The sequence below is a fragment of the Crinia signifera genome, chromosome 3 (genome assembly GCF_055691185.1).
Source record: "Crinia signifera chromosome 3, ASM5569118v1, whole genome shotgun sequence".
Lineage (NCBI taxonomy): Eukaryota > Metazoa > Chordata > Amphibia > Anura > Myobatrachidae > Crinia > Crinia signifera.
Window position 1 is genome coordinate 52399386 of NC_139219.1, and position 17265 is coordinate 52416650.

Genomic DNA, 17265 nt, shown 5'->3' on the forward strand with positions numbered 1-17265 from the left:
GATTCCTATGGAAAAATGGGTCCTTTTCATACCCCTACTATCCAAGTGGGCATGGAGTTGGATATAAACCTGTGGCGAGCGTAGCGAGCCACCGAGCCCGAAGCGTGGCGAGCGAAGCGAGCCCCGCGAGGGGACGGTATTCGTCCCCTCGCGGGGCTCGCTTCGCTCGCCACGCTTCGGGCTCGGTGGCTCGCTACGCTCGCCACAGGTTTATATCCAACTCCATGCCCACTTGGATAGTAGGGGTATGAAAAGGACCCATTTTTCCCATTGAATTCCATGTTAAAATGGACTCAGTCCATTTTAACATTGATTCCTATGGAAAAATCGGGTCATCGCATCGCATCGCATCGCATCGCATCGAATCGCATGGTCGCATGCGATGCGATGCGATCTCCCGATCCGACCCGATTTAGAAATCGGCAGCCCAGATACTACATAAGTACCGCAACATGCAATGCGACACGATGCGCGCTCCCGCAGGCATCGCACAGTAGAAAAAGTATGTGCTGCACATACTTTTGTACTGCCCGCGGATCGCATTGTATGCAAATCGATTGATGCATTGCGATCCGCCCGATAACTCGTCGCATCGCATTGCACGCTGTTATCGCAACGTGTATGAGCACCTTTTGTGCCACAACCTTTTGTGACAGGCACTGCAATGGTGTGTGATAAATGTCAGCAGTGCCTGCATTTAGGACATTGGCTTTGTTTCTTTACAGTTGGTTTTTGCTTGTGTTGCTTCATCAATGGAGCCATAATTATTGATACCGAACCACAGATTAGAGCAAAGGCTATTGTATTGTGGCATGTACTGACAGTATAATTAGGGTTATCTCATAAGAGATGCCCTCAGCCCACCTGATGTGTACACAGGGTTCCCTATCAGACTTCATTGTACTACATTATCCCACACTCCAGGCCAGAGGTTTCTACACTGAGCACGCTATTACAGCCTGCAAACTGCCTGTGTGTGTGTGATGTTCACTATAAGTCCCAGCACGCAAGAAGTTTAGAGTTTCTTTCTGCCAGCAGTAAGTGAGGGCAGAACTGAACAGGAAGTTATACACGGGCGCAACGTGACGTCATCACGCACAGCGCAGGTCAGCCGACGTCCCCCGTGCCGCGCCTCCAACCGGCTTTTCCTTCTAGAAGCTTCAGGGTGCTGTTGGTGGCTGAGTCTCGCATTATCCGCCTCCATCCTGCGCCTAGCAACACTCCCCGGCCCGGACACTCCGCCATCCTCTGTCACCGCTCATCGTCCCAACGCCCGGCGCCAGCATGACCAATCCCTCCGCTCCCAAACTCATGGCAATGCCGTCCGGAGGCGTTAACAATGCGAGCAAGAATAAAGGAGCCTACCAGGACCGGGACAAACCGGCCCAGATCCGCTACAGCAACATCTCCGCGGGCAAAGGTGAGGCCCAGTGTTGTGGCCGATGCCCTGATCTGCTGTATTGTCCCCTGGGATGGGAGAACCGGCGTTATGTGCATAGGGGCAAAGGCATTTAGGATTGCCCCAATTTGGAGACGACAGGGTCAGGTTAGGACCTCCCTTTTCTTCTGTCACAGGGATAGGATGCCCCCGGGTACATGGTGATGGGCACAGTAATGGTATGTGCCCAGTCTGTACTAGTACATGCATTGTCAGGTTACAGCCATAATGACCCATACATAACATATTCATGGTAAAAGTCAGCACATTTGATGATTTATATCGGGCAATCCTCCGATATGTTGATGTTTGTCGCTGGATCAGAGACCTTAAACATGTATTAAAATATCAATTCTGTCAGGGATTGTTTAATGTTCCCAATTCACAGATTGATTGCCAATCATCGCTTCCCACTGATCAACGCATGTTGTCTGTGTGACGGCGGGTCGGGATTGTGTACATAAGACACCTCAGGGGGTCTGCAGTGCCCAATTACAGAGTACATAAATGGGAGAAGTAAACCGACTTATAATACCCCTTTTAGGGATAAGAACATGTGTCCATCCCAGAAGTGACCCAGCAACTGCTGTCTGAAAGCTCTGCATCTGACCCGGCTTATTGCTCCATACTGTCAACGGGAATCTGGTCACCCATTCACACTACACCTTGACATGGGTCAGAGCCGCTTCAGGCCCTTGTGACCAGGGTTGAAATCCCGGGTTGCTTTCACATTGCACCTCAACCTGGATTTGTGATGTAACAACCAGGCAATAACCCGGGTTGAGAGTACTGTCTGAAAGGGGTATAACAGATAAACATGGTTCGAGAAGGTTATACACATGACAGAAAAGGGCCCTGCTTGTGATTGCTTAAGGTGCATACACACTGTACAATTTTTTTTGACCAATTTGGTTGAAAGACATTTCCATTGAACCCAGTGTCCTGGACGAAAGATGTTGACAAAAGATATTGTCAACAAACGATGAATGATGATGCGCATACCCGCCAGTTGTTCATCAAGATTGTTCGTCAACTGTGCATGCAGCTCAATTTGAATATCTTTCAAAAAGAACCTAAAAACTGTAGCTAGATCTTTTGTCTGTCGTCAATATCGTTAGTCAACCTCTTTAGTCCAGGACGCTGGGTTCAATGGAAATGTCTTTCAACCAAATTGGTCAAAAAAATTGTACAGTGTGTATGCACCTTTACATTCTAAAATAGAGGGGCAGGCAGATAGTGGTGACAATATGATATATCAGTCATATTTTCTTGGTTGTACCCCCAATACTGCACTCCTGCTGGTTGGCAGCTGGGTTGTCCCATTGGGTATGCTGCCATGAATGACACATGGTGCAGTGTGTACGGTTGAGCAGTTCAATTACGATATGGGAGGTTGTTGATATATTACAGATCTGTCCTCATGCAGTAATGCTGCAAGGACAGTTATGTATGTATGTATATTAGCCAATATTAAAATCCTGATTTGACAACAGTGGATAAAGTACATTACATGTTTTCAGAATGATAATCGTCGTTGTTCTGCTTGCACACATTAGGTTACCAGAAAATATAGAAGTTCTGGAATATATGTGCTTAAGTCATTTTTTGAATTTGTCTGTTTTAGCTGTTGCTGATGCCGTTAGAACTAGCCTTGGACCAAAGGGTATGGACAAAATGGTAAGTTAATCTCTCCTTTTATATCTTGTTAAACCTTTTAGATGCCATCCATGTTTCATTGTTCTGTTTTTCTCTGTATTCTTAAGATTCAAGATGGTAAAGGGGATGTAACTCTCTCCTTTTATATCTTGTTAAACCTTTTAGATGCCATCCATGTTTCATTGTTCTGTTTTTCTCTGTATTCTTAAGATTCAAGATGGTAAAGGGGATGTAACTATCACAAATGACGGAGCAACAATTCTGAAGCAAATGCAAGTTCTGCACCCTGCGGCTAAGATGGTGAGTTGACGTGTATACATCTCTGGTTTCTAGGTCTATTATCCTGCAGTTTGTGTATCATTTCTGTTTAGAGAACTGATTGTAAAGCCCCATAAACACTAAGCGATATTTTAAACAATCTCTCATTTCCCCCTTGCTGAGCAATTATCGTTTAAAATTTACCTTAGTGTGTATGCTAAATATTGGCAAGGATGAGCACACCTGTGGGTCATTAACAATGCCCTTTGTTATCCTGCATGTATAGACCATGGAGAGCCATGCTTGGCCCCTGCTATCGCTCACTCCTGCCTGCATCAGAAAGTGATGCCCGGTTCCCACCTCTGCTAATATCGCCGGGTACATATATCATGTAATGTGTACCCGGCTTTATGCTTGTCTAGGTACTATGTACTACAGTATAGTATGAAGTCCGTAAGAGTTAATTTGGGCTAAAAGTGGTCACGTGTTATGTAAATAAGGAGGTAACAGCGCTGGCTTGAGTACTATAAAAGAAGTTTATTTTTTTTTATAAATTTTATATTGTTTTTTAGTATATTTTTACTTTGGAAGTGGATTGATAATTCTCATACCAGCTGCTGTTGGTAGCACACACACTATCTGTCCATCCTCTAGATGTGTGTTATGTAGGTGTATTGAGCCGACCAGTTGTGTAAAATCATCTCTAATTTCCAGTCAACTGATGACTACATATGAAGATAGATTTAAGGTATAACCAATTGCTGGTTTGTCTTCTATTCTGGAGGAAAAAAATTCTGCATTGTATCAGTTTTAGTTGCTGGTTATAACTAGTGGATGCTCAGATATGCTATCTCGTCTCATTTGTGATCTATTGTGTTCTATATCATTCTGTTGTGGATTGTAATGATCTGTCATACACACTGTATAGTGCAGTGATGGCTAACCTTGACACTCCAGCTGTTGTTAAATTACACATCCCAGCATGCCCTGTATCAGTTTTACTATTTGGCCATGCTAAAACTGATGCAGGGCATGCTGGAATGTGTAGTTCAACAACAGCTGGAGTGTCAAGGTTGGCCATCACTAGTATAGTGTGTACCCCCGATTCATTGTTCATTGAGTTGCTACATACCCAATGAGAATATTCCACTGCTGTTTGGTGTATTGTTGCACCGTTGGAAGGGGTTTACCCAGGTTTCGTCCATGTGAGAATAGTCCTAATGGGATATGTGCTGTGATAATGAACAGCTGAGTTGAATAGAACTTGGGCAATTCTATTCTAGTTTATATTGTTAGCTGAGGGTTCAGGGCTCCTGAGAACACCATGTGTGCAGGAAACAAGAAGACACCTGTAATGCACAAAATCATTCAGATCATTTCTTTGCCTAATGCTGTTCATATGCATGTATGCGACTGATTCGGTATGGAATCCTGGCGGTCAAAATCCAGATTCCGGAATCCCCCTGGAAACTTTCTCCCTCCATGGACACCCAGACACCCACGGAGGGAGAAAGTTTCGGGACTTCGGCGTTTGGGATTCCGGTGTTGGGATTTTGACCGCCGGGAAATTAACTGCATCCCGTATGCAACATAAGGCAGAGATTGCTGTTGTGACTACCAGCTCCCCCCCCCCATTGTGATTCGTGTTTACTTCTTAAGGCACCAGGTGTGAGCGTTCTCTCACGTTCATGAAAGTGGTAATCTAACAAGAAATTATTTTGCTTTTCTTAATATTTGCAGTTGGTTGAGTTATCCAAGGCCCAAGATATTGAAGCTGGAGATGGCACCACATCTGTCGTGGTTATTGCTGGAGCTCTCCTAGATGCTTGTTCTAAGCTGTTGCAGAAAGGTAATGTTACCCGTCACATGGAAATCACATCCGTTTAAGCCATAAGGAATATAGAATCGATGTTCGTATAGCACTGCAGAATGTCAAATTCTCTGTGGTTATGAAAATAAATGAAATGGTTTATAATGTGTTCCCTACCCCCACCCCTCTCTCCCTTTATAGGTATACACCCCACTATCATATCGGAGTCATTCCAGCTGGCTTCAGAGAAAGGAGTAGAAGTTCTGAGCAATATGGCTCAGCCTGTGGAGCTAAGTGACCAAGAAACACTATTAAACAGTGCAACAACATCACTGAACTCCAAGGTACTTATCATTTCTGATATACAAAGCTGTCTGTAGCTTGGAAGGCCTTACCTAGGCTATTCATTGGGGCATATGTATTAAACCTTAACAAGAGATAAATCCAAGGGTGATAAGGAGAGAGAAATGTCCAGCCAATCACCTGCCAAGTTACAGCCTGAGTTTGAAAAAAGTCAGTTAGGATGTGATTGGCTGGATGTTTACCTCTCCTTATCACACTTGAATTTATCTCTTGTTAAGGCTTAATACATCTGCCCCATTGTTAGCTAATGTCCATTGTGTTCAAACATGACATATGTTGTACAACACTGAATGAAAGATCCGCGTGTATTCTACTATATGTACCTGTTCTAGGTAATACTGTAAGGCCCCATCCACTAGGGCAATGTATCGCATGCAATACCACGGCAGCTGCCAGGCGGCAAGATTGCATATGATACATTGTATGAAGTGTTTTAGCTTACAATGTATCGTATGCGCTTCCAGCAAGGGCTACGATAGCGGAGCTGCTTTACACACACACACACACTTTCTCCTCCGCTGCCATGGAGTACAGCTCCAGGGGCCACGGGTTGAAGACCCTGACCTAGACAAAGTCTATTACAAAGGGTGCATGCAGAGTAAGTACGGTCTGCTTTCGTTCTTAGATTGCTGCTAGTAATTTATCACAATACAATTTGCATCACATCTTTTTGCTTGTTTTTCTTAAGGTGGTGTCTCAATACTCCAGCCTGCTTGCGCCAATGAGTGTAGATGCCGTAATGAAAGTCATTGATCCATTGACGGCCAGTAGCGTTGACCTTCGGGACATTAAAATTGTCAAAAAACTTGGGTAAGAAATGTCTGCATGTTAAAGAAACTATAATAACATAGGTCATCCCTGTGCGTTATCGCCTCAGCAATAACTACTCCGTTCCTTCATTCTGTTCTTAGATTATTTGTGGCATTTATTGCTTTGTACAGGCAGTGTCTTGCTTTCTTCCACAACCTATTTTATTTCAAATGTTTTGATGTACATATATGCCTATGATCAAGCTGACGACAATAGAACATTTCATACTGGTGTACTGTGCATGGTCATGGGTGAAAAGTTAGTTGTTAAAAAGGTCTTTTTCCTCCATACAGTGGCACCATCGATGACTGTGAGCTGGTGGATGGCCTCGTGCTGACACAGAAACTGTCCAACACTGGAGTATCTCGGGTGGAGAAAGCAAAGATCGGTCTGATTCAGTTCTGCCTATCTTCACCAAAAACAGACGTGAGTTGGTCTTGATTTTTTTTTTTTTTATGCGGATTAAAAGGCTGTACTCGTTTTCTATAGGTGACATGGCATTTAGTTTTTGAGCTTTAAAATATTCGACTTTCATCCAGTACTTGTCTAATGGCATAATATTGTACTTGGGCGTTTGTGTGTTGCTACATCAGTCTGTGGCGGGGGCATGTTTCAGTTTGGGGTATTTTACAAGAATTGTAACACACTCTCTCTCTTTTTCAGATGGACAATCAAATAGTCGTGTCAGATTATGCCCAGATGGACAGAGTTTTAAGAGAAGAGAGAACCTACATCCTTAACCTTGTGAAACAAATTAAGAAGGCTGGCTGCAATGTGCTTCTCATTCAGAAGTCTATTTTAAGGTATGACAACCCCCCCCCCCCCCCCAAAAAAAAAAAAAACACTTCACAATTACTCCTCGGTAATGATTTTGTTAAGAGCTAGTTTTATTCACATGAGCAGCTACTTAAGTTCTTTGGGCGTTCTGGGATGGGTAGCACTGGCATTCGGAGTCTTTCCTTAATACTGGTATTTTTTTGTTTGGAAAGCATTGGCATCCTACCCATGTGGCACTGCCAGCAGCATGGAATCGCTTCTAACATGAAATCACGAGACGATGCCACACTTTGTGCAGACTCCTATATGGGGTGCAGGTTACATGAGCAGAGTTCTCTTCCTAGATAACTTGCAGTGTAATAGCCTTGTGGTCTGCCCATTGGTAACATACTAATTATAGTACAGCTGTATCGCCCTCTTCTATTTATGTTGGAATTTTATTTTGAACTTATTGAGTCTTCAAACTGCAATAAATTGAACCTCCTGATAAAAATACATTACAGCAATATTGCTTCTGAAAACCATATGTATATTTCTGTACATAAGTCATCTCGATTTGTTAGTCTATCCACAAAAGGGGTATTCAGATTAGATGATTAAAGCTCTCCACTTGGCGGTAGATCTGTCTTCATGGGTGGAGACTGAAAAGAACCTAAAAATCTGATTGAGATCATGTAATCGGAGCAAACAAGTTTGTGCAAGGGGCTTGTGCATACATGATTCTAATGCTTAGGGGGGTATACAATCCTGGGTCGCAACAGTTGTGACCTCGGTCCGTTCTCGGCCCGCTCGACTGATATTCGGCAGGCGGGATTCAATGTCCCACCTGCTGAGCGCCAAAAAGGGGACATGTCTGCGAAAATTGCAGTGGATTGGTGAGATCCACGGACGTGAGCTTGACAATCCACGGCCATTCTTGGCAAACGAGCCCGACTGCTTTTAAAGTGGGGTCCATTCTACCGAGATGCCTGTTCAATGCTGAGGGGAAAGCTTTCCCCTATCGGAAATAGCGGCGGGGATTGAATACCCTTAATGGGCCCTGCAAAGCACACTTCATTGTACAGTCTTGTTACATTGCTTTCCTTTCACCGTATCATTGGGTTTTAGTTCCGTTGGAGTTGGTCTGATGCGCTTTCCTTGTTTGTTTTCTCAGGGATGCACTTAGTGATCTTGCCTTACACTTCCTACATAAAATGAAGATAATGGTCATTAAAGACATAGAGCGAGAAGACATTGAATTCATATGTAAGGTAAATATAACCTACCACTGATTTTGATCATAACATACAATTTGCGTTTAGTGGCCTTCATAGGTGTGATCACGAAGACTAAGCATCTCGGAGCTATACCATTATTACCCAAAATAGCGCTCTGGGATTTGCTGCAATGCAGCATTCATGGCACGGCTAGCCCTGAAGCCCTACTTATCAGCGACTTTGGCTCACGCCTCAGGAGGGACCAGCAGTAATCTGCCATAAGTGCAGCTTCGTGACAAGTCGCAGGATGTTCTTGGATAGCGTCTAGCAGCTAAATTCCAACAAGTGTATTGATTTTGCCCCTTTATTTGTTAACTCTTGTGTCTGTCTGCCAGTTGTAAAGACACAGCACTGAATGAGGGAGGAAGAGGGATAAGATGTCATTTTTATAGGCTTCAGGGGCATTCCAAAGAGACTGCTCACAATGACACACATCATTCATTTTTTTGTTCGTGGCATTTCTGCATTAATCCTGTTGCACATGTATAACACACTGCTCCGTAGTACAGGTGGGGGGATTGTTATAGGAACACCGGGATAACCCCTTTTAAAAAATGTTTAACTTCTAATTGTCTGTCCTGTAGACTATCGGAACAAAGCCAGTGGCCCACATTGACCAGTTTACACCAGACATGTTGGCATCAGCTGAGCTAGCTGAGGAGATTAGTCTGAATGGTTCTGGGAAACTTGTGAAGGTGAGTAATGCTCTAGCAACATTCCCTTTTTTTTTTTTTTTTTTTTTTTTTTTAGATTTACCTTTCATGTACTAATAATGGTACTGGCCCCACTAGGGAGCTTGTTTGCACATCTGCACACCGAATAAATGTGGTATTTTTAGGAGAGGCCCCAAATAATCTGATCGATAGAGGGGGTGCTGTTCCCAGCAGTCAAGTATACAATGATTTTTAGGACAAGAGAAAAAAGACTACTGTGTGGGGAACGCACTAAGAAAACAAAGAATCATAAAATGTAACTTTTATTTATTGAATCATTAATATTCCCAGAATTTACTATACGGGAAATGGGATTTGCAGCGAAAAATAGGGGTTCAAAAACTTTATACATACAAACATACATTGTGTTCAAAGAAAGAAATAGTGTTTTAAAATCACATTTGAATCCAATTCGAAAAATGTTAGTTTAATTTCTGTCAGTGACGTTGTGCAACATGTGATTTTCTCCCTCTGTGGGTCACCGTTTATAATGGTGTAACAGGCTTCTACTGACCTGTTGTGTCAATAAAGATTTATAAGGTTTATATAATATCCAATAAAGATCTCTGAAATGTTTTGTGTTCTGTTGCAATATATTTTATTTATCCACCATTTGGTGCCACCTATTGGTGATTAATTATATTGCACTGATTTCATCAGATAGGGATCTTGTTGGAAATATCTTTATTTTTTACCATTTAGTTATAAATGATCTTTTGGTGCCACCTACTGGTGGTTAATGGTAATGCACTGATTTTCAGTGTAATATACACAGTGGAGCTTTATTGTGACACACAGAAGATTTATCAAAGGGAGAGAAATAATTCTCAAATATTTATGAGAAGCAGAATAGTCAATTACACACAGGATTAGGGGTATCTGTATGAATATATTAGTACACTTGGGAAGATATATTGCTCAAGTGTACTCGTGTGCTCAGGTGGACGTGTCCTATATATTCTGTGGCAGGCTTTAGGTTATTCCTTGTTGCCCTCAGGTATATTGATGTTTGGCTGGTTTAAAGCCCAATGAGGGTCACTACCTGTCTCACCCTAGGTGTGGTAGTTAACACCTGGGAGATCTGGATTGCGCACAGTTACACTAACATCACATTATTTCTAATACATTTCAACTAACAAACATAACATATCAATTAGGAACCAACGCAAGCGTTTCGCTGACTAGATCAGCTTTGTCAAGGCCAACCTGATTGTCCCAGCTGGCTTATATTTATTCATTGGTGGCCAACCAATGGGAACGCTGTCCCTGTGTCATGTGTGAATTGTGTCCAATCATAAGTCCGTTTTGGTTCCCAAATACCTCCCCCTGGGTTTAATATATTCATGTCTGGAGGCTGACGTTTGTGGTCATGTGACCGCGCTCCTGTATCACGTGGTCGGCGTCCCGTGCCACGTGATCGGCATCCGTCACACTATCAGTTTATTGGAGCATATTCGGGCTAGTGGTCACATGACCGCCCGGCGTCTATCTCCTTCGTATTCTCAGTGCGGACATGTGACATAGTCATGTGCCGCACCATGTGATGGTTTCTCAGCCAATCACGGCAGTCGCCTATCTTTCACCAGGAAGTTATTGTATTATCCCCCAGCCCTGGAATCGGCATGGTATATAACATTTATGATTGGTAAATTAATTAAGATGTTCTTGCACAAATAAAGCCTATCAATTAGTGCTTTTCATGTCTCCAGTGTCCTCCTTGTTTGGTGGGTGGTTATAGGTGCTAATATTTCGGCGAAAGACTTGGTTTATATTAAACATCCTATTAGTCATCCACCTCATTTCATATGGATAACCCACTGATGAGGTAATGCATAATTACCTACATTTTCTTGTGAATGGGTGCTACTAGATATCATAAATGATAAGGTGCTGGTGAAAATCACATGTTGCACAACGTCACTGACAGAAATTAAACTAACATTTTTCGAATTGGATTCAAATGTGATTTTAAAACACTATTTCTTTCTGTGAACACAATGTATGTTTGTATGTATAAAGTTTTTGAACCCCTATTTTTCGCTGCAAATCCCATTTCCCGTATAGTAAATTCTGGGAATATTAATGATTCAATAAATAAAAGTTACATTTTATGATTCTTTGTTTTCTTAGTGCGTTCCCCACACAGCAGTCCCTTTTTTCTCATATACTAATAATGTAATTTTTATTTTACGTTTTGCCATTGCAGATAACTGGGTGCGCCAATCCTGGAAAAACGGTTACTATTGTTGTTCGTGGTTCCAACAAATTGGTGATTGAAGAGGCCGAGCGCTCCATTCATGATGCACTTTGTGTAATCCGCTGCTTGGTTAAGAAAAGGTACAGGGTTTCTCCTACGTGGTGGTATAGGCGCTGTCCACCCTATGGGGAGGAAACAGTTTAACTGGGGATTTACCTGCACCAGGATTTGAATGGCATTATTACATAATGCTAAATAGTGGGCAGTCTATATAGATCACTTTTTGCCTTACAGTTTTAATGCTGTGGCAAATTGAAAAGCCTTGTATTGAGAATATAACTTGGACTTTTTTTTTTACACAATCAGTGTTTATTGAAGTCAAACAACAAACATACAATGTGATGTAAACAATTTCAAGGGGACATCAAGGAATAGAAAGTATGTCAAATTTAACTAAACCTATAGTCCCATATAAAAATGTTGATTTAAACAAGTGCATAAAACACATAGTTAAAAGGTAACGCACAGTGTTTTAAAAGTAATACACAAAAATATAAGTAGTAACAGGAGAACGTACAAGGCAAAGGAAAGGAATAGATTAGGAATTAATTCAGATAGAAGAAAGGATTCAGTACTGAATCCCAACGCCGGAATCCCGACAGCCGAAATGCCGACAAGGGGGGGACGTGGATCGCCCCCCCTTGCGGGCTCGCTGCGCTCGCCACGCAGCGGGCCCGGTGCCTCGCTACGCTCGGCACACTAATTTATTCTCCCTCCAGGGGTGTCGTGGACACCCACGGAGGGAGAATGTGTTGGGATTTCGGCGGTCGGGATTCTGAACGCCGGGATCCCGACCGCCGGGATTTTAACTGCATCCCAGAAGAAAGAGAGAGAAGGGTAGGGAGCATTCTAGCAGTGTCTTTTTATGTTTATGGAACAGTCATGGGTATGGGCGTATTGACATATGAAGTGTAGTCAGAACTCTCTTTACCACTTCCTGGTCCCCATGGTTACATTTTAAAGGCAGTGGAAGGTTATTTGGAGGCAGACGTAAGATCTTCCATGAGCATGTAACGGTCAAGTCTTAGTCAAGTCTTAGGAGCCACTGGGAGATCGGGGGGCGTGTATGGGATCTACAAAAACAGGGTATAGTTGCTCTTGCAGCATTCATTAAGTGTCTATAACTTGGACTTTAAAAGGTCTAACTATTTTCTTCCATTTTATAGAGCACTAATTGCTGGAGGAGGTGCCCCTGAGATTGAGCTTGCCTTGCGTTTGAACGAATACGCCAGAACTTTGAGTGGCATGGAATCCTATTGTATCCGAGCATTTGCAGATGCCATGGAAGTGATCCCCTCCACACTGGCAGAAAATGCTGGGCTAAACCCCATATCCACTGTAACAGAGCTGAGGAACCGGCACGCACAGGGGGAGATAACCGCTGGGATCAATGTGCGGAAGGTAAGTTACTCTGTATCCTGGCTGTCCAGACCACAAGCAACCAATGGTATCGCTGTCTGTAATCTCCTAAATGCGTCTCTGGTTACAGGGGGGAATCTCTAACATTTTGGAGGAGCTAGTGGTTCAACCGCTTTTGGTGTCAATCAGCTGCTTGACTCTTGCTACAGAAACTGTTAGGAGTATCCTGAAGATTGATGATGTGGTCAGTATTAAACTCATTTCTTAAGTAATGTATATAAGAATATTCTATTGTATTCACTGCAGTAATATGTAAATATGCGTTGTATGTTTACTAGTATAGCACAGTGACGGGGGTGGAGTGGGTTTTGTTTCTGGCTTGTGGACATAAACACATTGATAATATTTAGATGTGGTTTTACACAGTGGAAAATGTGAGCTGCATGCACAATTTCTGAAATATTTTCCATTACTTCAAGAAATAATGGCTCAAAATCAGTACTCTAAAAATATTTGTGCTATGAGGTTTAAGTTCAATGAACCATAGGAAAAACAGGTTGGTCAAATATGAACTATGAAACTAAAATACATTTGATATTTTGTATTTTTCTGGGGCTCTGCTGCACGAACTTTTTACATCTTTGTCTTACTTGTCTGGTATGCATTTGGATATTGTTGGACCGATTTGGATGAAACCACAACATAAGGTGGATTGATTCCAGTTTAGGTTCATGTCCACCAAGACCCCAAATCCTCACCTGAAAAAGGTGTCCGGCCACTAAAAGTGGGTCAGGGAAGCAAGATATGGCCAAGTTGCATAACATAGAGGGGGTAGAGGACATCGGGTTTCAGGAAAAGAATGTGGCGAGATCTGGAAGCCAACCACAGAAGTGTATGCCAGGGACGCCATGGGCATGCGGATCATGTTCAGGGCCTTCCGCTGGGTGGGTTTGGATGAGAACTTCAGATGACGTTGGAAGAGCTGTCAAGCTTAAAACTTACGTTCAAGTAATGTAGCCCATACATGTGTGAGAGATTGCATGAAATCATTTGATTTTGACCACATCTGTTCGATAAATCGAATGATTGTATGCACATTTTAGGGACCATGCTATGCGATGCACAAGTCTGCCATCCGAATGTCTTGTTGATGGATCTGATGTGCTGCACATATCTTTTGAAATGCAGGAGCGATCGCATTTGGTTTTTAACCACATATCGATCTCTCCAATGCAATCCACAGGTTGGGGGCGGAGGGAACGCTTTAGGCAGCGGCTGGTTTGGGGAGAAAGGGCCAGAGGGGCCGCTGCCAGTGTCCGTCTGGGTACTTTAGCGCTATAAAGGAGCGCTAGTGGGGGTTCAGCGTTGACGGCAGAATTTTTTAAACCACTGGGCAGCCCTCTGAGCTCTCTCAGCCAAAAAGAGGGTCGCCCAGTGTTCTTGTTTTTTTTTAATTCTGCCGCCATGCTGACCCCCGCTAGCACTACTTCATAGTGGTACGCTACTCCGCCTCCGGCTTCCAGCACCCGATGTGCCATCGCAAGATGGCATGTGACGTCGGTTGCTGAAAGGCACTTTTTGCACCATAAGATGCAATCGAATGCGATGGACATCGAATCCAATTGCATAAGTGTATGGGCAGCATAATGCTATAATTGCTTAACCAAACCAGTGCAATGCCTGGTACCTCAGCTTTATTTATAATAAGTAAACAACTTCTCTATTAATAAAATGTTTAACCTTGTTGCGTTAATGGCTAAAGCGTGGTACCCAATAGTCTGACGGATTGGCTGCCTATCTGTAAGTGCACACACACTTAGCAGTTGTCTGCCCAATATGTTGTGCCTGACATCACAACTTTTCAGGCATTTACATGTGCCCATCCAGTTGTCCGTTAACTGAGGCCTCTGCCTGTAGAGCGCCTATATCGCCCATTGGCTGTGCAGCAGGGCCAACAATGTATGAGACATTATTCCAACCTATTGCACACATTATATATCCGCTATTGTGTAATCAGCATTTAATACTACATGATATATAATGCATATTTTTATTTTCTTGCAGGTAAACACACGGTAGACTTTGCAGGTGCTGAATTGTGTACGAACTGTGGAAAGAAGCCTCATTTGCTCTTGCTTTCTGTTTGCATCAAAGCTGGCTGTATAACTTTTGTCGGCACTTAATTTAATAAAATTGTTACATGAACTTCCAAACGTTGTTTCTTTTATTTTTATTAATCCTGTTATTTTTATTAATCCTGTGCTTCCCATCTAAAAGTAGGGTGAGTCAAAAGGGGCAAAGACTTAATAGGCAAGCAGAGAGGGGTAAATTGTATTAGTCTATGATGCCCAAGCCACAGGTACTCTATAAAGCTCTCCCAGACAGTAAGAAATTGCATAACCAGATTCTTTATACAGCGAGGCTTCCATGCTGTCCATAAATTAGAAAGAAAGGTTAATAGGAAGGGGATGTTCTGGAATCTGGGAGTGTAAACTTTTACCCCCTCTACCGAAGTCCAAGAGAACCCCCTATCCTTGTGTAGCAACCATTAACATTAACAATGGCCTACCTTGCCAAATTTCGACTGGGCTTTTTTTTTGTACCGATGACTGTACAATTATTGTATGCAATTTGGACTAGATCGCATTGCATGCGTTTTGCAATGCAATCTAGTACAAAAGGTATGTGCAGCACACACTTTTTTTTTTTTTTAGATGTGCACGGGAGAGCGCATCTCATCGTGTATGGGCACCTTTAGTTCATAAACTGGTGCAAACATTGTAAAGTGTTAGGTGTAGATAGATATTCCAACAATACACTGTATGTTGTAAAGTATTTCTTATATTTTAAACTGTAAATACATATTTATACAGAGATGTGTCGTAGGATCAAAACCGCTAATAGTGCGTACACACTGTGAGATTTCTTCTATTTTCCTATTCAGTTTTGCTTATAGAAGCAAAATTTGGAATCTAATGGTTTTTCCACATTCAATGCAGATTTGATCCCGACGCATACTCCGATATAGTGTAAATCGAATAGAAAAAATTAGTCTTGGCAGGCAAGACTATATAGTGAAAATTGAAAAGCAGTCGAAAAACTGAATAGAACAAGTCATAGGCCAAATTGAGTCTAGATTGAATCTAAAAATGAAATCTATGAGGGTACACACTGAGATGAGCACTCATTTTTCTATTCGATTTTGCTAATAGAAGCAAAATCAAACGTTTTTTTTTTTTCTACAGATTCGATCCCAAAGCGCACTCCCATGTAGTGTAGATCGAATAGAAAAATAGTCTTGTCAGACAAGACTATATATTCCAGATCTGTACTATATAGTCAAATCGAAAGCATTTTGCGTACCAATCGAATTGCAAGCAAAATTGCAGCGTGTACCAACTATCACCGTGTGTGCGCACTATTAGGGTAGAATTATTAATGCTATGCCAAATTTTCACAGTACCTACATGTTATTAGGTGGTGCTTCTGCTGCAGTAGCTGCTTGTTATGAGTACACCACATGCACTCCCAGCTCTTCTAAGGCTTTCCTACCTTCTCTAAACTCTGAGGTGACAGTTATTTTGGGAAGGACATCTGGTGTTTATATGTTGGGCGCCCACTAAGCTATTTGCTTAGTTTTCCACGTCCCCTTGCCGGGTTCGCCATGCTTAGGGCTCAGTGGCTCGCTGCGCTCGCCACACTATATAAAATCATCTCCATGCCGACGTGGATAGTGGGGGTATGAGCGTACAAACTATAGTGGGCGCCCAACTAACATATAAGTACCAGACATTTTATAGTGTTCCATGCTAAGTACAGTAAATATGAAATGCTGTTTGCAGTACTGGCTGTGGCTGCAGGATCCCAGGGCCATTGATTGGCTAGCTTTAGAAATGGCCTTGGTCATTGGAGGTGTTCCAAGCCCTGTAGAGTAATATAATAAATGAGAGACTTCCAACCAATCTGCTCCAGTAATTTATTTTCAAACACCGCCTGTAACATTACAAATTACAGAAGCTGATTGATCGGTACTTTCTCTCTCCACTTCATCATTCTGCATGACGGTACATCTGCCCTGTGAGGTAAATCATGTGGATTTTAACAGCACAGTATCAGGCATCTGTCTTGCTATTTCCATAATAGACCTGATATACACCAGCAGTAACCTAAAGAAGATAGAGCAATGTATCAACAGGCCCTATAGCAAACCTTTATGTAGGGACACAGTGATGCTGTTGCAGTCTCCAGGGCCCATCCCCCTCTCTGTTCTAAACCAGCAGAATGGGGTCTACGCCATCCTTTTTGAAATATAAGAAAAGGCCTAGGGCAGTGGTTCCCAACCTGGGGTATATGTACCACTGGGAATACTCTGCACACCAGTTGGGGGTACTTGAAAATTAGTAATAGTAATGTTGGAAGAAGTCTCTTGTTGCCGTGGCGATGAACCATCTTGCGTTACTTCCATTTCCATCAGCAGCGTGATTAGCATCTCCTCGTGCTTTTGCCTGACCAGCAATCCACTGGGAGCTACCCTTGCTTCCCTTAGACCAGCAATCCACTGGGAGCTA

General features: G+C 42.6%; 1 protein-coding gene across 1 annotated transcript; it reads left to right on the forward strand.

Moving 5' to 3' along the window:
• Positions 1-1106: 1106 nt before the first annotated feature.
• CCT4 (chaperonin containing TCP1 subunit 4) lies at positions 1107-14910 on the forward strand. Its single transcript, XM_083175807.1, has 14 exons — positions 1107-1420; positions 3063-3115; positions 3305-3394; positions 5093-5201; positions 5364-5506; positions 6214-6335; positions 6629-6761; positions 6999-7138; positions 8266-8362; positions 8953-9063; positions 11288-11418; positions 12505-12739; positions 12828-12941; positions 14762-14910. The coding sequence occupies exons 1-14, from the start codon at positions 1285-1287 to the stop codon at positions 14774-14776; spliced, it is 1629 nt and encodes a 542-aa protein (XP_083031933.1). The 5' UTR covers positions 1107-1284; the 3' UTR covers positions 14777-14910.
• Positions 14911-17265: the final 2355 nt, after the last annotated feature.